Source organism: Chrysemys picta, chromosome 5 (genome assembly GCF_011386835.1).
Source record: "Chrysemys picta bellii isolate R12L10 chromosome 5, ASM1138683v2, whole genome shotgun sequence".
NCBI lineage: Eukaryota > Metazoa > Chordata > Testudines > Emydidae > Chrysemys > Chrysemys picta.
The window spans coordinates 136132265-136155750 of record NC_088795.1 but is presented as its reverse complement, the minus strand read 5'-3'; the positions used below and the strand labels follow the sequence as shown (position 1 = coordinate 136155750).

General features: G+C 46.9%; 1 protein-coding gene across 3 annotated transcripts; it reads left to right on the top strand.

The window, feature by feature from the left end:
- Nucleotides 1–3299: 3299 nt before the first annotated feature.
- On the top strand, nt 3300–22349 carry LOC122174210 (uncharacterized). 3 transcript variants are annotated; one of them, XR_010601960.1, is made up of 5 exons: nt 3300–3766; nt 13627–13746; nt 13858–13963; nt 15843–16010; nt 21624–22349. XR_010601960.1 is itself a non-coding variant. In XM_065598363.1 (3 exons), the coding sequence occupies exons 1-3, from the start codon at nt 3451–3453 to the stop codon at nt 21902–21904; spliced, it is 765 nt and encodes a 254-aa protein (XP_065454435.1). In that variant the 5' UTR covers nt 3300–3450; the 3' UTR covers nt 21905–22349. The 3 variants fall into 3 exon arrangements, 2 of the variants coding, with proteins under 2 accessions (XP_065454435.1, XP_065454436.1); XM_065598363.1 differs by lacking the exons at nt 13627–13746; nt 13858–13963; XM_065598364.1 differs by lacking the exons at nt 13858–13963; nt 15843–16010; nt 21624–22349 and having other exon boundaries at nt 13627–13794.
- The last annotated feature ends 1137 nt before the right edge of the window (nt 22350–23486 follow it).

Genomic DNA, 23486 nt, shown 5'->3' with positions numbered 1-23486 from the left:
ACAGTCTCCCAACTGAGGCCGTGTCCTGTGCTCCACAGCCTACTTACAGAATGAGAGCAAAAAAACCAAAATGGAGATCGGCACCCTTCTGAGTTCTGTGCCCAGAACACCCCACCCCAGAGAGATTTAGGAGGAATGGGGGTCTTGGGGTTGAGGTGCTGGACTATGACTCAGGAGGCCTAGGTTGGAGGCCTAGCTCCCAGACTTTGAGTGCCTCTTTAAGCTGTGTGGCTCAGTCCCCCATCCATAAGAGATTTTGGCTCTTGGTTAGAGACTGGAAATAATCCTGGCTGCTTTGGTACTAAGGAGCTTCTGAGGAATCTCTCATTCATAATTTCCCTTCTTCAGGGAGAGGCGGAGGCCCTCTGTCAGGGATTCTGGCGGCTACATCCAGAGGAGACAAAGGAAGGGGTGTCTGGGGTAGCTGAGGGGCTGTGAGGAGTGCACAGGAACCCCGCTACCGCTGCACTCCCATCACCCCCCATTTAAATAAAACCCTGATGGAAATTCACAGGGAAGCAGCTTTGTTACCATGGAGTTGAGGCTGAAGGCTCCCAGCGGTGGCCTGCGTGCCTTGTGCCCTTTAAACTCTTGTATACTAAATTAGCAACCCTGGAAAACCAGACAGTCCAGGCAAAGCGACGCTTCCCCCACAAACCTGCATGCCGCTGTAACTGCTCCTGCTGCAGTGCCAAAGAGGAACATCCCAGTAGCCCATCTCCCCCTAATAAAAACTGCCATTTTCTCTGTCTCCACCGCAATTGTAGGCCAGGACGGGCCATGCACCACCGTTACTTTGGGGGTACTTATCGCTGGCTGGCAGTGATTACTCTGAATACAAATGTTTAAGGAAGGGGTAGGGTTCTGTGGCCTCTCTGAGGGATGCCTGAGGGAAAAGATTGAAAGGGGCAGAGTTAAGGTTGCACGGCTGCATTGTGTGGGAAGTATCACCTTAACTGCATTTCCTGATTTTGCAACGTTTTTGAGGATTCAATTCTCACCTTCTGGAAGGTGCTCGAGTCACAGAGGGTGTGCCACGTTACTGAAGTCTGTTGTGTCTGAGTCAGAAACACTGTACAGCTCTTCAGGGCAGCGCGCCTCTCTTTCTCTCCGGGTTTGTCCGGCACCTGGCAACAATGGGACCCCAAGCCTGATGGGATCTTGGAGGTGCTCCTGTAATAATGACCACTGTCGCCTGCTGGACTGGCATTGGCCGGTGAAAGATGCAAGGCTTGGCCGGTAATGGGTAGCGTGTGATACCAGCCTGCCATGAGGTGCACAAGGTAGGGCTGGCAGGGCAAAATTAAGGAAGCAAGAAGGATTTGGAATGGGGAATGGAGTGGGCGGGACTCATCCCCCATCCCTCCACCCCCTTCTCTCTATCTTTCTTCCACTAAATCCACTCTCCACTTCTCTCTAAATCATTTATTTCCTCCCTCTCTAGGCTCTCCCTATTCTCCCCTCCACCATCACCCCCAAGCTATTTTCCCTCCTTTTTCTTCTCCGTTCTATAATATAAAGAGGGGAAAGAGATGGAGGGAGAGAGCATCTCTAAATGGGGGAGAGGTGACCTCTTCCCCTCCCCTGCAATACCCAATGTATTTGCATGAATTAGAATACAAGGTGATGGTGTGGGGGCTTCCAGAATCTCCCCCTTGGTATGGGTGGGGATCCCAATGGTATGTGGCGTTCATGACAGCTCATCGCCACTGGTCAGAGCCCCTGTGCCATCAATAAACTGCCTCATCTCCATTGTATGCAAAGATTCCAAATCTACTGTTTTACAGGTGGAGAATCTGAGGTTTGTCGGAGCAAAGTCCGAAACAGAGATAGGAACAAGTGCCTGGTATCCCTGCTGGTCCTTTCCTCTAATCCTGCCTCCCTGGGAATTCCCCCTCCTAATATTCTCAAGCCGGCCCTACTCCTTCCTGGACATTGCCCTAATTCCACAGGGTAATCTGGGTTTCCCCTTGTCTTCCAACACAGTTTGGAGGATGGTCAGTGAGTCCAGAAATGAGGTGAGGGATGGTAAAGGGAAGGGGATGTGCATGCTCTAGGCAGCAGGCTGTGACACATGCAGGCCTGAGTAGTGTCAACCAGCACAGGTACTTCTACACTGCAAGGAAAGGGGGCGGGGTGGGGGACGGAGGTCAGCAAGTCTCAGAGCCCGGGTCAACTGACTTCAGCTCACGCTGCATGGCTAAAAATAGTAGTATGGATGTTCCTGCTTGATCTGAGCCCAGACCCTGACCCCCACCGGCTTTCAGCGCTCAGGCTCCAACCCGAGCCAGAACGTCTACCATGCCACTGTTAGCCCCATAGCTAGGGTTAGCACCTGGCCAGTATTTGACCAGGCTGGCTGAGTTGAGTTTTTTTTATGGATTTGCCAGTTGCCAGAAAAATAATTTAATCTGCCAGGTTTGGGGGCTATGAATGCTAAAAGTTTCAGTGTCCAGTTAAAGAAGCTGCCGTGTTCCTACTTCCGCAGTGTCAGCGAGAACCGATCAAAACTGGTGAAAATACAGCAGCTGTCTGCCCACCAACACGCAAACAGTGTGTGTGTGTGTGTGTGTGTGTGTGTGTGTGTGTGTGTGTGAGAGAGAGAGAGGGGGGAGGGGGAAGGGTTTGAGCCACTATAAGTGGCTGTTGAAGGGGGGTGTTGTAGTTGCCTTGGGGTTGGGGGTGTGGTGGGGGTTGGGGGAGGAGTTGTTTTTTTGCATTTCAAAGGCCATAACTCTACACATAGCATAAGCCTGAGTCAGTTGACCCAGGCTCTGAAACACACAGCTGGGGGTGGTATTTGGTACAGTGTAGACATAGCCAGATGGCCAGGCATCCTGGGGTGTGCGCGTAGCTAGCCCACGCTCCTAGCTCTGTTACCCTCATCTGCCCTCTTGGTTTGTGACGCCCACGTGTGGCATCTCAACTCAAATAAGACGGTAAGCTCTTGCGGGCTGGGACTGTCTTTTGCCATGTGTCTGTACAGCACCTAGCACCCAGTGGCCTCCAGCCTGGCTGGGGCACTGCTGTGAAGGGTGACCAGATGTCCCGATTTTATAGGGACAGTCCTGATATTTGGAGCTTTTTTTTTTTAATATGGGCTCCTATTGCCCCCCACCCCATCCCAATTTTCCCCACTTGCTATCTGACCACCCTACTGCTGTGAAATAATTAACAAGGAGCGGGCAGGGCCCAGGCCCGCGGGACTGGCTGGTAATGGTCGCTATAAGGACTGGGGAGGGGGCAGCCTGTGATTGGTGTTAGCAGGCCCAGAGGGCGGGGCTGCGGCTGCGAGGGGCGGTGCTAAAGCCACGGCAGCCTCCGCCATTGGTGGGTGGAAGGGGCGTGGCCTGCTGCGGAAGGGACTGATGCAATCGGTTGGGGGCAGAATGTAGCCAGCCTCGCTTTGTAAACCAGCCGGGGACCGGCTCCCCCTGGCAGTGGGTGGCGATGAAGGGGGATTCGTCGGCCGTTAGCGACAACTCAGGACTGTTGGCCCTAGTCGCCCACTTGCCACCCCGCTCCATCCACGAGGAGCTGTGGCAGCTGTCGAGGGCCACGCAGCAGAGCCTGGCCGCAGCCACGTGCCAGTGCCTGGGTGTGGCAGCCCTGAGCATCGCCATCTCCAACCTGGCCTGGATCACGCTGGAGACCAACGTGCCCCTTCATCTGCTGCATAGGTCGGAGTACTGGGCCGTCATCTACGTCTTCGGGGTGCCCACCCGCCTGCAGTCCCAGCAGTGGCTGAACGAAACGCAGAGCACAGGTGAGACAGCTCTAGGGAGAGGGGTTCAAGGGTGCACAGGACCCACCCTCAGGTGGGAAGGAGGGATATGGGGGAGGAGGTTAAAGGGTAAGAGGTAGGCAACCCTGGAGAGAAGGAAAAAAGAGAGGCCTGGTGGCTGGGAGGGGGCAGAGGTCGGGCAGGGGAGGGGTCTGGCACAGAGGATCATATGCGGGCGGGGAGGAGGGACCCCCTCTTTGGTGATCCCAGGAGGAGGCTGGATTTCACAGTTGGGAGGGGGAGGGGCAGTGAGGGAGCCTGGCTGTCTCCAGTGAGTTGTTTGTGGCTGCCGAAGGGTGAACCATAGTCTTGGGGAGGGGGGGAGTGTGGTCTGGGCAGGGGCTAACCTGGCTCTCTTGGGTGAGTTTGTTCGGAGATGGTCTCTGTCCTTTCAGCTGGTCCTTTCCTCGAGTTTCCAGAAGGTGCAGGTACTTAACCTCTTTTGAGATGGCTGCCCTATTAAGGGGTAGAGTATTTGCCAGATTGGATCCATGTCATGCGGTGCCCAATGCATCAGAAGAATGAGTAACAGCCAATATGGATTTGCCAAGAACAAATCATGCCAAACCAATCTCATTTCCTTCTTTGACAGGGAACCTAGCCTGCAGGGGAGAGGGAAATCAATAGAGATGATACATCTGGACTGTAATAAGGCTTTTGATACAGCCCAACATTTTCATAAGAAAAGTAGGGAAATACGGTCGAGATGAAATTACTATAAGTTGGGTGCACAACTGGTTTGAAGACCGTATTCAGAATATGAATGGTTTTCTGTGAAACTGAGAGGGCATATCACATAGGGGTCCTACAGGGGTCTGTCCAGGGTCCAGTACTAGTCAATATTTTCACAAACAACATGGATGATAGAGTGGAGAATGTTTATAAAAACTGCAGATGACCCCACACTGGCAAGCAGTTTGGAGGACAGGATTGGAATTCAGAATGATCTTGATAAATTGGATAATTGGTCTGAAATCAGTAAGATGAAATTCAGTAAAAACAAGTGCAAAATACTACATATAGGAAGGAAAAAGCAAATGCACAAATACAAAGTGGGGAGTAACGATCTTTGAAGCAGTATTGCAGAAAAGTATCAGAGTGGCTATAGTGGATCACAAATTGAATATAAGCCAACAGTATAATGCTGTTGTGAAGAAGGCAAATGTCATTTTAGGATATATTAACAGGACTGTGTATGTAAGACAAGGGAGGTAATTGTTCTGCTCTTGCCTGCACTGGGGAGGCCTCAGCTGGAAGACTGAACAAATTGGTGAGATTTCAGAGGAGAGCAACAAAAAGAAGAGATTTAGAAACCGATGAGGAAAGGCTGAAAGAATTGGGCATGTTTAGTTTAGTGTACAGAAGAGAAGGTGTCGTGGAAGACGAAAACAGTCTGCAAATATGTGAAAGGTTGTTAAAAAAAAAAAAAAAAAAAAGACATTGATCAACTGTTCTCCATGTCCACTGAGGGTAAGACAATAAGCAATCAACGTGGTTTGCAGAAAGGGATATTTAGATTAGATATTAGGAAAAACTTTCAACTATTAGGATCAGTAAGCACTGGAACAGGCTGCTGCTGACTGTGGATCTGAAATCCTGGTGATTGGAGGTTTTGAAGTTAGACAAACACTTGTCAGGGATGATCTAGATATATTTAATCTTGCCTCAGCAGGATTAAATACTCTGGTCTGTTCGGATAAGGCCTCAAACGGCAATTACCTTTGAAAACTCATGGCAATTGAGGGAGGTCCTAGACAACTGGAAAAAGGTAAATATAGTGCCCATCTTTAAAAAAGGGAAGAAGGAGAATCCGGGGAACTACAGACCGGTCAGCCTCACCTCTTGCCCCAGAAAAATCATGGATCAGGTCCTCAAGGAATCCATTTTGAAGCACTTGGAGGAGAGGAAGGTGATCAGGAACACCTTCACCAAGGGCAAGTCATGCCTGACCAACCTGATTGCGTTCTATGATGAGATAACTGGCTCTGTGGATATGGGGAAAGCGGTGGACGTGATATATCTTGACTTTAGCAAAGCTTTTTGTAATACTGACAGACCCCGGTCATCATTGGGAGGGATCAAACCTGGGACTTCTGGAGCTTAGTGCATAAGCCTCAAGCCATATAGCTATTAGCTAAGGTTGTAGAGCAGGCTCCCTAATCGCTCTCTTCAAGTGGTCTCGGTGCCACTAGATGGAACAGAACACCACACCCGGGAGGTGTTTGGGTTAGGTTTCGATATGGTCTCCCACAGTATTCTTGCCAGCAAGTTAAAGAAGTATAGATTGGATGAATGGACTATAAGGTGGCTAGGAAGCTGGCTAGATTGTCAGGCTCAACAGGTAGTGATCAACGGCTCGATGTCTAGTTGGCAGCAGGTATCAAGCAGAGTGCCCCAGGGGTCGGTCCGGGTGCCAGTTTTGTTCAACATCTTCATTAATGATCTGGATTATGGGATGGATTGCACCCTCAGCAAGTTCACTGATAACACTAAGCTGGGGAGAGAGATAGGTAGGGATAGGGCCCAGAGTGACCTATACAAATTGGAGGATTGAGCCAAAAGAAATCTGATGAGGTTCAACAAGGACAAGTGCAGAGTTCTGCACTTAGGATGGAAGAATCCCATGCACTGCTACAGGCTGGGGACCAACTGGCTAAACGGCAGTTCTGCAGAAAAGGACCTGGGGATTACAGTGGATGAGAAGCTGGGTATGAGTCAACAGTGTGCCCTTGTTGCCAAGAAGGCTAACGGCATATTAAGCTGCATTAGTAGGAGCATTGCAGCAGATCGAGGGAAATGATTATTCCCCTCTATTCAGCAGTGGTGAGGCCAGAGGCCATCTGGAGTATTGCATCCAATTTTGGGCCCCCCACTACAGAAAGGATGTGGATAGAGTCCAGTGGAGGGCAACTAAAATGATTAGGGGTCTGGGGAACATGATTTATGAGGAGAGGGTACTGGGTTTATTTAGTCTGCAGAAAAGAAGAGTGAGGGGGATTTAATAGTAGCCTTCAACTACCTGAATGGGGGGGTTCCAAAGAGAATGGAGCTAGGCTGCTCTCGGTGAGGGCAGATGACCGAACAAGAAGCAGTGGTTTCAAGTTGCAGTTGGGGAGGTCTAGGTTGGATATTAGGAAATCCTATTTCACCAGGAGGGTGGTGAAGCACTGGAATGCGTTACCTAGGGAGGTGGTGGAATCTCCTTCCTTAGAGGTTTTTAAGGCCCAGCTTGACAAAGCCCTGGCTGGGATGATTTAGTTGGGGTTGATCCTGCTTTGATCAGGGGGTTGGATTAGATGACCTCCTGAGGTCTCTTCCAACCCTAATCTTCTGTGATTCTATGAATGGAGTTCTGCACGCCACATTTCAGGAAAGATGTGGACAAATTGGAGAAAGTCCCGAGGAAAACAACAAAAATGATTAAAGGTCTAGAAAACATGACCTCTGAGGAAAGATTGAAAAAAAATTGGGTTTGTTTAGTCTGGAGAAGAGAAGGCTGAGGGGAGACATACCAGTTTTCCAGTACATTAAAGGTTGTTAGAAGGAGGAAGGTGAAAAATTGTTCTTTGTGCCTAGGACAAGAAGCAATGAACTTATATTGCAGCAAGGGAGGTTTAGGTTGGACATTAGGGAAAACTTCCTAACTGTCAGGGTGAGTAAGCACTGGAATAAATTGCCTAGGGAGGTTGTGGAATCTCCATCATTAGAGGATTTTAAGAACAGGTTAGACAAACATGTCAGGGATGGTCTGATAATTATTATGTAGTCCTGCCTTGAATGCAGAGGACTGTACTGGATGACCTACTGAGGTCCCTTCCAGCCCTGCATTTCAATTATTTCTGTGATTATGCACCTGTCTAGTTTTGTGGTACTGTGCTTCTGTGACTGCCTGTGGTGGTGAACGCTGCACACAATATGGGCAGAAATATTTCTTTGTGTTTTTTTCCTCTAATATACTTACCATGAATCTACATGAGTTCTTGTGTTGTGTGACACTGTCAAAAAGAAAGAAATGATCAGTTATCTCACTGTTCTCTTCAATCTTTAATTTCTGGTCTTCCATCAAGTCTTCTCAACTCCTCTCTTTTCCAGGCTAAATCATTCTAGTTTTCTGATCTATTTGGTGGCACTAGCAGCAATGAATTTGATTAATGCTGCTACCTGTGAGTAGCTTAATTTTAGTGGGTTTTTAACCTATAAATAGGACCTGGATGCTACAAGTTGCTAATAATAATAAGCACTCTGCAAGCTAATAAGGCCTATACATAAATGACTTGTCTTATGTAAGTCTCAATCATCAACATTAATTTTCTGCTAGGTCCCCTACACCAGGTATTCCCCTTTGCTAGAGTGGTGGATTCTTCCCAGTATTATGTTTTCTAGTGCTTTATCCAGTGTGTAATTGTTCCAAGTGATGGGACTTTCCTTTCCTCTTTATTGCTTTTCTCTGGGCATTTTCACTCTCTGCTATAATTTGACACCATATAATTTGACTACATATGGCTGGGCCAAATTTGAGTGCGTGGCATTGTGACCTGATGTGCAGCGTTGCAGCACCACTCCGATTTGGCTTGGCTGCCCCTCCATCCTGACAAAGGGACGGCCTGGCCAAATCTGCCACCTTAGGCCTATCAGGATGGAGCGTGGCACACTGCTAAAGTGGCCTCGGTGTTTGACATCCAGGAAGGTGTCCTTGGGATTCTGTACAATTTGGAACTTTATCCTGATGGTGAGCCAAAGAAAATCAGATCAAATCAAACAGGGAAGGGCAAAGTTCTGCCTCCAACCCAGAGGAGGAAAGGGTCTAAAGTCTCAGTGGCAAACTGTCAAAGGAAAAATCAGCCTCTGAGAGACACGGTTAGATTCAGTCCCCTCAAGTCTTCAGAAGACAAACAATTCCTGTCTCTGGCGTGTTATGGCAAAGTCCCTGCTTATTTTTAAGGAACCTGTTAGATCTGAGAAGTCCAGACTCACAGGAGTTTTCCTATATACTGCAAAGCAGTGGTTCTCAACCTGTGGCTCGATCAGCACAGAGCTGCAGTCCATGTGACATCCTCAGGGCCATACAGATAGTACTGGATTCGCCCACATAATACATTGTGGGCTGCATATGCAGCCCTCAATGGTAAATGGGTTGAGAACCACTGCTGTAAAGAAAAAACAGATTGACAGAGCCAGACGAGTATCCAGAAGTCACCTCCTACAAGACAGGCCCAACAAAGAAAATAACAGACCACCACTAGCTGTCACCTTCAGCCCCCAACTAAAACCTCTCCAGCGCATCATCAGAGATCTACAACCTATCCTGAAAGATGATCCTTTACTCTCACAGATCTTGGGAGACAGACCTGTCCTCGCTTACAGACAACCCCCCCAACCTAAAGCAAATACTCACTAGCAACCACACATCACTGAACAAAACCACTGACCCAGGAACCTATCCTTGTAACAAAGCCAGATGCCAACTCTGTCCACATATCTATTCAAGTGACATTATTATAGGACCTAATCACATCAGCCATACCATCAGGGGCTCGTTCACCTGCACATCTACCAATGTGATATATGCCATCATGTGCCAGCAATGCCCCTCTGCCATGTACATTGGCCAAACTGGACAGTCTCTACGCAAAAGAATTAATGGACACAAATCTGACATCAGGAATCATAATACTCAAAAACCAGTGGGAGAACACTAACCTGTCTGGCCATTCAATGACAGACCTGCGGGTGGCTATCTTACAACAGAAAAACTTCAAAAACAGACTCCAACGAGAGACTGCTGAGCTGGAATTGATATGCAAACTAGACACAATCAACTCAGGATTGAATAAGGACTGGGAATGGCTGAGCCATTACAAACATTGAATCTATCTCCCCTTGTAAGTATTCTCTCACTTCTTATCAAACTGTCTGTACTGGGCTATCTTGATTATCACTTCAAAAGTTTTTTTTCTCTTACTTAATTGGCCTCTCAGAGTTGGTAAGACAACTCCCACCTGTTCATGCTCTCTGTATGTGTGTGTATATATATCTCCTCAATATTTATTCCACTCTATATGCATCCGAAGAAGTGGGCTGTAGTCCACGAAAGCTTATGCTCTAATAAATTTGTTAGTCTCTAAGGTGCCACAAGTACTCCTGTTCTTCTTACTGCTGTAAAGGTACATGTGAGAGAACCACTTGAAGAGACAAAGGGGCTACTTGTGAGTCTAGGAATCACGGTGTGATTAGTATGTGGTTCCTGTTCTTGCTATAAAAGCACAAACAAGGAACCTTTCTACAAGGCTGTACTTCCCCCTTAGATTTCGACTTCTGAGGAAGGTGTTCCAAAAGCCATCTGCCACGTAAACTCCTCCTCCCACCTGCCTGAGCTCTGTCATACACTACCATATCACGTTTCACCCTGGGAAAGGCTTTTCTTGGAAGAATAACCTGATTCTGGGGTGAGAGATGGAGGGAGAACCCTGGATTTGACAATTGTATAAGTAGGGGCATTGCCAGCAGATTGAGGGATGTGATCATTCCCCTCTATTCGACATTGGTGAGGCCTCATCTGGAGTAATGTGGAAAAAATGGAACAAGTCCAGCGGAGGTCAACAAAAATGATTAGGGGCCTGGAGCACATGACTTATGAGGAGAGGCTGAGGGAACTGGGATTGTTTAGTCTGCAGAAGAGAAGAATGAGGAGGGATTTGATAGCTGCTTTCAACTACCTGAAAGGGGGTTTCAAAGAGGATGGATCTAGACTGTTCCCAGTGGTGGCAGCTGACAGAACAAGCAGTAATGGTCTCAAGTTGCAGTAGGAGAGGTTTAGGTTGGATATTAGGATAAAACTTTTTCACTAGGAGGGTGATGAATCACTGGAATGGGTTACCTAGGGAGGTGGTGGAATCTCCTTCCTTAGAGGTTTTTAAGGTCAGGCTTGGCAAAGTTGAGATGATTTAGTTGGGGATTGGTACTGCTTTGAGCAGGGGGTTGGACTAGATGACCTCCTGAGGTCCCTTCCAACCCTGATATTCTATGATATGATTCTATGAATTATTACTTTTAAAACGAGCCAAATGTCTCCAAAACAACCGAAAGAAAAGTGATTCCCATCATCCTGGAAAGGAAAGAGAATTGTATTCCCATTCCCCTGTGCTAGAGGGGGCTGACCAGTCAGAATGAGAGTTTCCCAGTAAGGTCAGGAAGCTGAATGTGTAATTTATGAAATAGGACCTTTAAAAAAAATCTTCCTGGTGACAAACTAAACAAAGTACCCCACCCATGTTGTTAATAACTGCACCAGTAGGCTGTGAGGCCTCTGCTGATACACTGAAGGCCTCTATCACATTGGCATGCTTTTCTAGACTGATCCTAGACAAGATCCTACAGACAACCAAACTGTAGACTGGTAAAAAAATCATTTCTATAGAAAGTCTCCACAGCAACATTATTTGTAGCTGATATACCTACTGAGACCCAAAAGTTCCTGCCAAAGTCTATTGTGTCTAATCTCTTGTAGAGAAACATACCTGGAAAGTAGCCGTGAATATTAAACATCTGCTGGCCGCACTAAATGGCTAGCCAATATTCAGGATTCTGAGGGTTGTTTCTGTAGGAGGAGAAATTGATAATAGATAATTTATTTGATGCAGACCTGTTCATTTACAAAGAATGTGCCAAGTTGTGTTTCAATGAATGCAGCAGGAATCAAACACAGGGGACAGTGTCTTTGCTCACAATTCCAAGTTCCTCTCAAGCCTGCACTTATCCCAAAAGCTATCTTAGCTGTTTGTCAGGGTCATGCTGGACAATGATCTGGACAAACTGGAGAAATAGTCTGACGTCATTAGGATTGGAGGGGGATAGCTCAGTGGTTTGAGCATTGGCCTGCTAAACCCAGGGTTGTGAGTTCAATCCTTGTGGGGGCCACTTAGGGATCTGGGGCAAAATTAGTACTTGGTTCTGCTAGTGAAGGGTCCCTTCCAGCTCTATGAGATAGGTATATCTCCATATAATAAGGACAAATGCAAAGTACTCCACCTAGGAAGGAACAATTTGTTGCGCACATACAAAATGGGAAATGACGGCCTAGGAAGGAGTACTGCGGAAAGGGATCTGGGGGTCATAGTGGATCACAAGCTAAATATGAGTCAACAGTGTAACGCTGTTGTAAAAAAAGCGAACATCATTCTGGGATGTATTAGCAGGAGTGTTGTAAGCAAGACATGAGAAGTAATTCTTCTGCTCCACTCCGTGCTGATTAGGCCTCAGCTGGAGTGTTGTGCTACATTTCAGGAAAGATATGGGTAAATTGGAGAAAGTCCAGAGAAGAGCAACAAAAATGATTAAACGTCTAGAAAACATGACCTGTGAGGGAAGATTGAAAAAAAAAATGGGTTTGTTTAGTCTGCAGAAGAGAAGACTGAGAGGGGACATGTCAAGGCTGATTCCCCATTCTGACACTTTGAGTGCAGAAGGTGGGGGCCCGCAACTTTAAAAATTAATACTGGCCACTCCAGGCTTATATTAAACTCCCAAGGTTAGAGCTTTTCTCTGACGTTGGATGGGTAGATGCTGCCACCACACAAGTGCAAAAAAACTCTTTTAGAAACCAAGAAGGCACACTTAGGAATTCCTTCCTGTGGGGTACCCTCATGCCCTTTCATCCCCCCTCCAGGGACAAGCTGAGAAAGGAAAACAAAGGAAATCAGCTGTTGCCACCAGCTAATTAAACAACATGTGTACAAACCTCTTAGGACACCAAAAATCCAATCCTGTTCTTAAAAAAGGTAAATTTTATTAAAAACAAAAAGAAAGGAAATACATCTAAAAACTCAGACTATTGCTAGATTTTAAAAAGAACCCCTTATAAGGATTAAGCATCAAAATAACTTTCTTGAGGTCCAGCTTAAAGGTTACAAGCAAAACAAAAGTATCTAGGGTTAGCTCAGAGGAGTCCACAAGCCATAAAGAAATAAGAGATAAACATAATCATGTCTTTCTAGACATTTCCTGATCTACTTACATATCTGGGGTTTCAAATGAGTAGTTTCTAGGTATGATCTGCTGATTTTTCATACCTGGCTCAAAGCTTCTTACAGCATTGCTGCTCTGTCTCTCCTCTCCGGAGAGCAACAGACAGACAAAAGGGGAGTCTTGTTTCAATTTTTAAAAGTTCTAGCCTTCCCATTGGCTCTCCTGGCCAGGTGCCCACTCACTTCCTTTTACCTATGCATGCAGTCAGACTTTTTAACCCTTTACAGCAAGTAGAGAACAGCTACTAAAAGGGATTTTGTAGTTAACTGGCTAGCTGGGTGTCCATAAAAGGTAGATACCCCCAGCCCCTTCATTTATCATAGAACATAGGTTTTCAAGTACATGAAAGATTGTTAAAAGGAGGAGGGAGAAAAATTGTCTCCTTAACCTCTGAGGATAGGACAAGAAACAAGGGGCTTAAATTGCAGCAAGGGTGGTTTAGGTTGGACACTAAGAAAAACTTCCTAACTGTCAGGGTGGCTAAGCACTGGAATAAATTGCCCAGGGAGGTCGTGGAATCTCCATCATTGGAGATTTTTAAGAGCAGGTTATACAAACACCTGTCAGGGATGGTCTAGATAATACTTAATCCTGCCTTGAGTCCAGGGGACTGGATTAGATGACCTCTCGAGTCCCTTCCAGTCCTATGGTTCTATGGTGTGTGTGTGTGTGTGTGTGTGTGTGTTCCTTGTTGTCTTCTCTGTGCCTCTGTCTCTGTGGTGAATGTGTCATACTCACACAGCTCCGCCAATCAATGCCCAAGCCCCTGTGTGTCTAAAAGTACCAAGTACATTTTCATTTGTGTCTTCATAAAACAGGATCTGAATGCAAGTTTTCAGAGCTGAAATCAGGACCCACCGTCTTGTAACAGTGGCTCTGACAACATTTTATCCCCTCTATGTGGCACACAGGCCAAGCTCATGTTAATATCTAGCAAGGTGTGTTGGATCACTTAAGAATGAAAACTAGGGCAGTTGTTTCAAATGTGTTAGCAACCCAATAAGTGTGTATTCTTTGATACGATACTCACCCACTTGTTCTTCTAACAGAACAACTCTTACAGATCTTTTCTTGCATCCATATTGACGCTCTCGGAGTGCTGCTCTCAAATTTACAGAATCTGGTGGCCTTTTGGCTGGTCTCTACGGATACAAGGTGCAATTGATCATCTCCCATTCTTCCCGGAGAATCCAGGGTTTTGTAACTTTATATTTCTATCCTTTCTTTTTTAAGGTCTGTTAAGCCCCCTTTGAAGTCTTTCCATTGGCTTTAGATCAATGGAAATCTGGAGTGTCTATCCCAGGCTCTAGGGTCCCAGCCATAAATCATAAACACAAGCACAATTGAACTATTCACAGAGCACCAAATTCGCCTCACCACCACAAATCTGATTTCCTATTGATTTCTTGGCATTGCCACAGGCCAGCTGGGTGACCTCAGGCAAATAACATTGTTGCTCCCTGCCTCAGTTTCCCCATTTGTAAAATGGGATGATAGTTATCTCCTTTGTAAAGTACTTTAAGGTCTGTTGCCGAGAAATGCTATAAAAGAGCTAGGCATTATTTATTGTTATTCAATGGGACTTAAGCATGGACTTAAGTGTTTTGCTAAAGAGGGATGGACTTGAGAACATGCTTTAAGTTCTTTGCTGAATCAGGGCCTTGGCGAGTTGTTCTCTTTAACCATGTAGCTTTAGTGGGCTAGAGAGTTTAAAATGCAGAGCCAGTTTGAATAACTTGGGTTACCAGGCTTTCCACTGTGGCTTTCTTATTCACTCTGCTCACCAGGCTGAACAGTTTTAGCACCCATGCTTATGGCATCTGCTTAGATGGGATGCAACAGGAGGACTGTCTTCCTTCTCTGGATCGGGGAAGGATATTCTTTCTAGCCTGGAGGGATTCTGAAGATAGAAGTGTCAGGACTCAACGCTCTCTCTTATTCATGTTACTTGCATCATGATAGTGCAGAGAGGCCAGAACTCCATTGTACTGTTGTAAGGGTGCGGACTCACCCCTGCGGCACCTCCTGCTGGTCGCCTGGGGAATCAGCTCAATCCAGCCTCCAAAGCGCCCTCTGCAGGCCAGTGATCCACCCTGTCCTCTATTTCTGGCTCCCGTGTCCCTCCCAGGACCCCGGTGCCCCTTGCTCTGGGTGCTGCCCCCTGGCAGTACCCACACATGCTAGGTCTCCCCTCCCAGGGGAACCCCTACCCACTAACCCCATCTCGCCTCAGTGTAAGACCACTGCCAGTCACCAATTAGCCCCCACTCCCTGGGGCAGACTGCAGTATAGGCCACTCATCACAGGCAAGGGTGGGTTTGGACCTGCTGCCTCAGTCTAGCCGTGGGCTGCCCTCTGCAACCCCCAGTATCCCTTGGCCTTCTCCTAGGCTGCAGCCTGGGGCTTTCCAGGCTGGAGCTCCCCAGCCTTTCCCCAGCCCTGCTCCACTCAGGTACCCTGTCTCTGCTCCCTACAGCCAGGCCCTTCTCCCTCTGAAGGCAGAGAGAGACTTCTGAGCGTCTGGCTCCCAGCCTCTTTATACAGGCCAGCTGGGCTCAGATTGGGGCGTGGCCCAGGTGCAGCAACTGCCCCCAGATCAGATCAGCCTTCCCTGCCCCAGCCTTCTCCCAGGGCTGTTCCAAGCCCCTCAGGGCAGGAGCGGGTGTCCACCCCGCTACAACTGTACATATAAAAAAAGAGATGGCCCCTGCTCTGAAGAGGTTACAATCTAAATACAAGGCAAGAGATGGATACAACAAAGAGATAATGAGTTTGTCACTGAATGTTCTAGGTGCATCCTGCCGCAGATCTACGTGCTCAATGTATGGTGTCGTCAGCCTGAATCCACAGGCTATAGAAGTTCATTAGTTTCAACAACATGTTGATGGCCAATGGCAGCACAGCATGTGGAAAGGGCCCGGGATACAGGGAAAGAGTTATTAAGAGAATTCAGCCACTGTTGTCTTGTACTTATTCATTCAATTGAATTTCACGTTGTCCTGCATTCATTCTGCTTTTTTTGTTTTGATTGAAGAAATTGTTATCCTGTCTTCGGATCAATGGGTCTTCGTAGATTTGATGATGGGAATTTCTTTCCTGAGTGTGTTGGCGGGCTTCATTGCTTTCCTCCTTGACTTCATAGAGATAAAGAAGCTAGGAGTGGCACGTCTGATCATTGCAACAGCCCTACATATTTTGTCAGGTAACTTTGTTTGTTGAACAGATTTTTGTAACCTACATTAAAGAGGTATTTTTCAACTTAATTTAAACCACCAAATGTTCTGTCTTAAAAAAGTATATTGGGTTTTTGTAAAACTTAATCTGAATAGAAGAGTTTTCCTGTTTGAGTTTTTAAAAAGTGTTCATTCATTTTGAGTACCTGTAAGTTTTCCTCAGCAGGCTTGAAATCCTAAACAGCAGCAGCATTGGGCTAGTGCAGGAGAACCAGAAGGTGAACGCAACTAGATTCAAAAGTGAAATTTCCCAGCCCGGTAACACACACAGGTTGCTCACTCCTGGGCCAGTTGAGTTGCGCTGGTTCTGGTATTGTTTTGGAATGCTGCTTCTCGTGGATTTCTATAAAAACATTCATATTAAAAAGTCATTGTCCCAGGGGAATCAAATGCAATAAGTAAACAGCCAGCATGAAAAGCCACGAGCTGATCACAATGGTCCCTGATGGCCTTAAAATCGATGCATCTATAAATCAGCCATTGTACATTTTCAGTTTTAACAGCTTATGGGGATGTTTTTGTTTTGACCGTGCCCTTTTAAGAAAACTGCTCTTAAGCAGAAACTGATTGCAGAATGTAGCCCTTCAACAGAAAGAAAAGAATCCTTTTGTTGACCATGTAATTGGCACAGTATCGGGGCAGGAGCTAACACCGTTGTAAAGAGAGGCCGGGTACTGCAAAAGCTGGAGTGTAAATAGAGGTGTGTTTTGTAGAAGGCTGTGTCTCATTTCTTAAAACACCCCTAGGCAAGATGGGTTCCAGGTCGTTGCAAGTGTATGAGAGATTTCTATTAAATGAAATTAATGCTTCCATGGATATCCTGTTAGATTCTTTCGTCGGGAGAAGAAGGGCTGGTCTTGTGGTGAAGGTACTTGTTTGAGACTCGGAGTTGAGGTTCAGTTCCCAGGATTATTGTACAAATTTAGGCACGTCCCGTAATTGTCCTTTGCTCTTCCCTACCTCACAGTGGTTTAATGAGGATAAACTCATTAAAGTTTGTGACCAGAGCTGATTAAAAAAAAAAATAGAATTTCTGACCTGCAGTATGAAATGTTTTGTTTCAGGTCAGGCTGACTCTCTGTGGCTGCCCCATTGGAGTTCCAGGTTCCTCATGCCCCCATTTCCCCTTATTGGCCCTGCTGTCTGGCCTGAGGACATCTCTCATGATGCCTCATGGTTTCTACCTGTGGATGAGTCACTACCGTGTATCATGGTACTCTTACAATGCACCGGGGGTCTCAGCCACAGCCAGAGACCTCAGTGCATCATGGGAAATGTAGTCCAGGCCGGGAGCAAGGCCCATAGGGGAGAATGGAGGCATTAGGGACTCAAAACTCCAAGACTCATGAGGCACCATAGTGGCCCAGGCAGACCCAGCAATTGGGACCAACACAGCTATAACACCTCATGCAGAAATTAACATTGACTCAACCTGAAGTGAAACATTTCATTTTGACTTTCCCTGACAGACATTTTTGGTGAAATGGATCATTTCCAGCAGAAAATTTCAATTTTGATGAAACTCTCTTGTCCAAATGTTTTCCATCAAACCTGCATGTGAGGCACTCTGACACACTATCAATGGGGATCATATAAGTACCTAGACAGCCGGCGTTGGACACAGTTTGGTTGATGAAATAGGCGGATTTGTGTTTATTAATAATAATAAATCATAGCAATGTTTTTTGGATAGTTATCTACAGAATATTTTTAAACAGGGCATCTGGAGAGCACATCCTTACATTACAGACGGCCATCACATCAACAGCTTGCTGTCCTCCGGGCCTCATGTTGATACATGTGCCATCCATAGGGTGACCAGATGTCCCGATTTTATAGGGATAGTCCCTATTTTGGGGGCTTTTTCTTCTATAGGCGCCTATTACCCTCCACCCCGTCCTGATTTTTTACACTTGCTATCTGGTCACCCTCGCTGTCTACAGCACCCAGAACAAAGAGGAAGTGGGCAGTTTTGTAGACTCCCCTGAAGCTGCATTTCTGGGTCACACTCTTGGTGAAAAGAAGAACAGGAGTACTTGTGGCACCTTAGAGACTAACAAATTTATTAGAGCATAAGCTTTCGTGGACTACAGCCCACTTCTTCGGATGCATATAGAATGGAACATATATTGAGGAGATGTATATGGCCGCAGCTGCTGTCTCAACTTTCTGATTTTTTTTTAAAGGCAATATACTTACAGTGGGACAGCGTACTTAAAGGGGCAATGCGCATCTCTCTCTCTCCCACACACAGGGTGTGTGTGTCTCTGTCTGCCATGCTGTCTCCCCTCCCTCCATTCCTGCTGCCTTGTAGAGTGTGAGGCTACATTAACAACAATGTGTTAAGCCTTGAGGGCTCAGCCAAGTACTAGTTCATCATTTAGCAGCAAGGCATTCCCTGGGAAATATCCCACCCTCTGACTTCACCACCTCAACCAAGCTTCACAATCATCATTGCTGTGTACATTAAATTGTTTAAAACTTATACTGTGTGTGTATGATATCTATCTCTCTATATATAAAATATAGTTTTTGTCTGGTGAAAAAAATGGCCCTGGAACCTAACCCCCCCTCCCCCTTTCCCCCTAAGAATTAATGTAATTGGATTTGCTTAACATCTCCTCAATATATGTTCCATTCTATATGCATCCGAAGAAGTGGGCTGTAGTCCACGAAAGCTTATGCTCTAATAAATTTGTTAGTCTCTAAGGTGCCACAAGTACTCCTGTTCTTCTTTTTGCGGATACAGACTAACACGGCTGTTACTCTGAAACTCTTGGTGAAGAAATTGATCTAGAATACGGTCTTTTCATAGGAGAGCAACTAGGGAGTGCTCCAGGGCAGGGGAAGTGGCAGTCTGCTGACCCCCATTGTCTGGTCAATGACTCACTGAAAGGACCCAGTAACCAGGAGCTGTGATCGCCTTCACCACAACACACACGGTCCTAGTTCTGCCTGTTCCTTTGAATTGTTGCCTGTTAATAGCTATGAGGGTGCAGTTCAGGGTTTGTTCTCTTTGTCTCTCCCACCTGTCTGGCGGGAGACTGGGTGGTGCATAACATTCTTTTCCTAAAAAAGTATACAGTAACTCCTCGCTTAACGTTGTAGTTATGCTCCTGAAAAATGCGACTTTAAGCGAAACGATGTTAAGCAAATCCAATTACATTAATTCTTAGGGGGAAAGGGGAGGGGGGGTTAGGTTCCAGGGCCATTTTTTTCACCCGACAAAAAACTATATTTTATATATATAGAGAGAGATATCATACACACACAGTATAAGTTTTAAACAATTTAATGTACACAGCAATGATGATTGTGAAGCTTGGTTGAGGTGGTGAAGTCAGAGGGTGGGATATTTCCCAGAGAATGCCTTGCTGCTAAATGATGAACTAGTACTTGGCTGAGCCCTCAAGGCTTAACACATTGTTGTTAATGTAGCCTCACACTCTACAAGGCAGCAGGAATGGAGGGAGGGGAGACAGCATGGCAGACAGAGACACACACACCCTGTGTGTGGGAGAGAGAGAGATGCGCATTGCCCCTTTAAGTACGCTGTCCCACTGTAAGTATATTGCCTTTAAAAAAAAACCAGAAAGTTGAGACAGCAGCTGCGGCCACCAAGCTCGCTCAGTCCTGAGCCCTGTCCTGTCCCCACCCTGCTCTATATGGAGAAGGGGTAAGCAGGGGGCAGGAGTAGGGGGGGAGGGGGAGGGGGACACCCTGACTAACCCCCCTCTTTCTCCCTCCCCCCCCTCCTCCAGCAAGCAGGAGGCTCCAGGGAGCAGCTCCAAGGCAGAGGGCCGGAGCAGCACGTGACAGTGGGGGGAGGGACACCTGAACTGCCCAGCAATTGCTAGCCTGCTGGGCAGCTGCTGCACAGGGAACTTAAGGGAGTGGGGAGCTGATGGGGGGGCTGCTGGTCCATTCTGGTTCCAAGCCCCCATCAGCTAGCTGCAATGGGCTGCTCTTTCTGCAAGCAGTGGACAAAGCAGGCGGCTGCCAAACAACATTAGAAGGGAGCATTGCACAACTTTAAATGAGCATGTTCCCTAATTGATCAGCAACGTAACAACAAAACACCATTAACCGGGATGACTTTAAGTGAGGAGTTACTGTAGGTGCCTAACTGCGGTTTTAGGGTCATAAATACCTTTGAAAATCCTTCTCCCCTCCCCCCCAAGGTCTCAAAGACTAGATCTTTGTGCTGGTATTGCTTTTACATTATAGCCCCTTTATGTAAGCCAGGAGCTGTGCTCATCTGGTCCCCTAGCACATTTGTGCCTAATGGCTTCAGAGTGAAAATCCTTCCAGGCATTATAAAATGTGTTAGCAACGTGACAAGGCTCTCATCATGCTCTTATCCTAACCTGAAGCTGGGGTAATGGGGGGAGGCTCATGTCTGCAAACAGAAACAAACTGATCATAGCTTCCAACTCCCAAATCCTCTCAGTCCTGCAGGTCCCTTGCCCCCTACAAGGCCCACCCCACTTAAGCCTCTCCCGAAAAAGAGGAAAGCTCTGTCCTCTTCAAATGGAGGATTATCACAATCCTAGCCCAACCCCGCATTGCGTTGAGTCGGGGGATGGAGAGGCTACATAACCAAACAGTCCTTAACCACCCGTGCACTCCCTGGTCTGCCTTGTAGCTTGGGCTACTCCACGCATGATGCTTTGGAGGATAGAACTGAATGAGAAGCAGGCAATGTGATGGTGCTTTGGGAGTTGGCACACCGGGCCTTCACAGGGGGGGGAGGGATAGCTCAGTGGTTTGAGCATTGGCCTGCTAAACCCAGGGTTGTGAGTTCAATCCTTGAGGGGGCCCACTTGGGGATCTGGGGAAAAATCAGTACTTGGTCCTGCTAGTGAAGGCAGGGGGCTGGACTCGATGACCTTTCAAGGTCCCTTCCAGTTCTAGGAGATGGGATATCTCCATTATTATATTATACTTGAAGGGGGGTTCCAAAGAGCATGCAGCTCGGCTGTTCTCAGTGGTGGCAGATGACAGAACAAATAAATAAATTAATGGAGATATCCTATCTCCTAGAACTGGAAAGGACCTTGTAAAGATCATTGAGTCCAGCCCCCTGCCTTCACTAGCAGGGCCAAGTATGGATTTTGCCCCCGATCCCTAAGTGGCCCCCTCAAGGATTGAACTCACAACCCTGGGTTTAGCAGCCCAATGCTCAAACCACTGAGCTATCCCTCCCCCTCCAGGAGCAATGGACTCAAGTTGCAGTGGGGGAGGTCTAGGTTGGATATTAGGAAACACTATTTCACGAGGAGGGTGGTGAAGCACTGGAATGGGTTACCTAGGGAGGTGGTGGAATCTCCATCCTTAGAGGTTTTTAAGGCCCGGCTTGACAAAGCCCAGGCTGGGATGATTTAGTTGGGGTTGGTCCTGCTTTGAGCAGGGGATAGGACTAGATGACCTCCTGAGGTCTCTTCCAACCCTAATCTTCTATGATTCAAAGTCATGAGGAAGGAAGGGAGGCTGGTGAACTAGCAGCACCGCTACAGGTATCGGCGGTTGCGAATCACAGCCATAAAGTCACTGTTTTTCTTTTCTTTACTCTCTTTTCACAGCCGTTCTTTGTGCATTCGTTCTGGTGCTTTGTTCTTGGATCTTAACAATAATCCAGAAGCCTAGCATCAATCATTTGTTAAATAAGCACTACTACGCAACGTCACTGGGAGAAAGTTTCTACTTAACCATCGCAGCGTTTATTTTCGCAAGCCTCGCATCCATATTTAGCGTCTGGTCAACGAAGGTCTATGGAAAAGATTTACTTCCTTCTGTGAGAGTTGGGGACAGCAAAACCAAAGAAAGCAACCGTTTTGGTTCAGGTGCTAGGCAGCCAGTGTAGCTCTCTTGACATCAATGAACGGCACCAATGTATAGCGCCCGGGGAACTTGCCCCGTGTTTCTAGAATTCTGTTGCAATGCTGTTAGCCACATACGTAACTTTGTCATTGGACAAGCTGCCTACTTAAATCGATACAGTCATTTCCATAAACTGTTTGCAAAATATAGAGAAGAAGAATCGAAGCCAGTGACCCGGCCAACGTTTTCAATGTGTTCCTGCTGAGAAACACCTTGGACATTTTGTACCTTCGGGGATTCATTGTTTGGAAAGAAGGATTTCCATCGATCTGACCACTGCGGCGCCATTTTTTAATAATGCTGAATCTGTTGTCTCCCACTAGGTTTATTTGGTACAGTGTTATGGGACTTAAAAGTGTGTTTGTAGAGAAAAATGGTACATATTCTTTGAGTCAGGATGAGACATTAAACCATTCATTTACTTAAAAGAGCGAATACCTCCCTTTACTACACAGGGCCGGGCCGTAGGGAAAATGGCACCTTGGGCAGATGGGGAGCAGCTCCCCGTACAGTGACCCCTCCCCCTGCGTCTGGGGAGGGGTGCAGAGCTGCCTGCAGCCGGGAGAGGTTCCCAGAGGTGGGTCTGACCCAGCCCCAGGTGTGACCCGTGCAGGGAAAGAGGAAGTCACAGCCCTCCCCTACCCAGCCAGGAGTAGCAGCTGGAGCCCAGCGCACGGTAAGAGCCCCGAGCTGGGGTGCTCCCAGCCCTGCCTCTCCCCAGCGCTGGGCGACTAATGGGGCCTTGGGCTTGTTGGGTGTATGGGGTGGGGGACTGACCATGACACGCTGGGTGGTCACCCACCCATAAGGCTGGCCCTGTTACGACATTATCCCTTGTATTAACCCTCTCTGACCTGGGCAGCTGCAGAATCTTGATGATGCATCATATCTCCCTTCCCTTCCAGCTGCTATTAGACATCATGTCTAATTAATGACCCGCTCCTGCAGATGCTTGCATATTGAGTAACTATTCTCCTGCGAGTAGTTCCACTGAAGTCAACAATGGGTAAAGAATATTTTTCACATGCCTAAGTGTTTGCAGGATCAGGCTCTTAGATTGTAAGTTCCTGAGGGCACGCGTTGTCTCTTTATGTACTTTAGGAGGTGCCGTTAGACACAATCATACGTGATAATAGCACTGGAATGTCTCTTAGCTTGGAACGCAACATTGTTGTTATATGACATTGATACTGTGGTAGCTAGAGGCCAACAGGATTGGGACCCTATTGTGTTAGGCGCTGTACAAACATATAGTCCCTACCCCCAAAGAGTTTTTAATCTAAATAGATGAGACCTAGCAGAGGGAGGAGACAAAGAAGCAGGCCAGAATGGGGAGTGGGGGAGGCACTTAACAAACGAAGGTGGTTTTTAAGGATGTTTGTGGGATAATGTTCATTTGAATTAATAATATTCAAGAGTACACTTTGTTCAGTTTCAAATCAGGGGCTATGGATGGAGTAAGTGGATCAGATTCTATAGTCTGTGTTATTCAGGAGGTCAACGTAGATAATCTAATGGTCCCTTCTGGCATAGCTGAAATGGGCCTGTGATGTATGTGTTAAACA

Coding starts and splice junctions, on each gene's coding strand:
- LOC122174210 (XM_065598363.1), top strand. CDS start 3,451: ATGAAGGGGGATTCGTCGGCCGTTAGCGACAACTCAGGACTGTTGGCC. Junction 3,767..15,842: donor GAACGAAACGCAGAGCACAG/GTGAGACAGCTC, acceptor TTTTGATTGAAG/AAATTGTTATCCTGTCTTCG. Junction 16,011..21,623: donor AGCCCTACATATTTTGTCAG/GTAACTTTGTTT, acceptor CTCTTTTCACAG/CCGTTCTTTGTGCATTCGTT.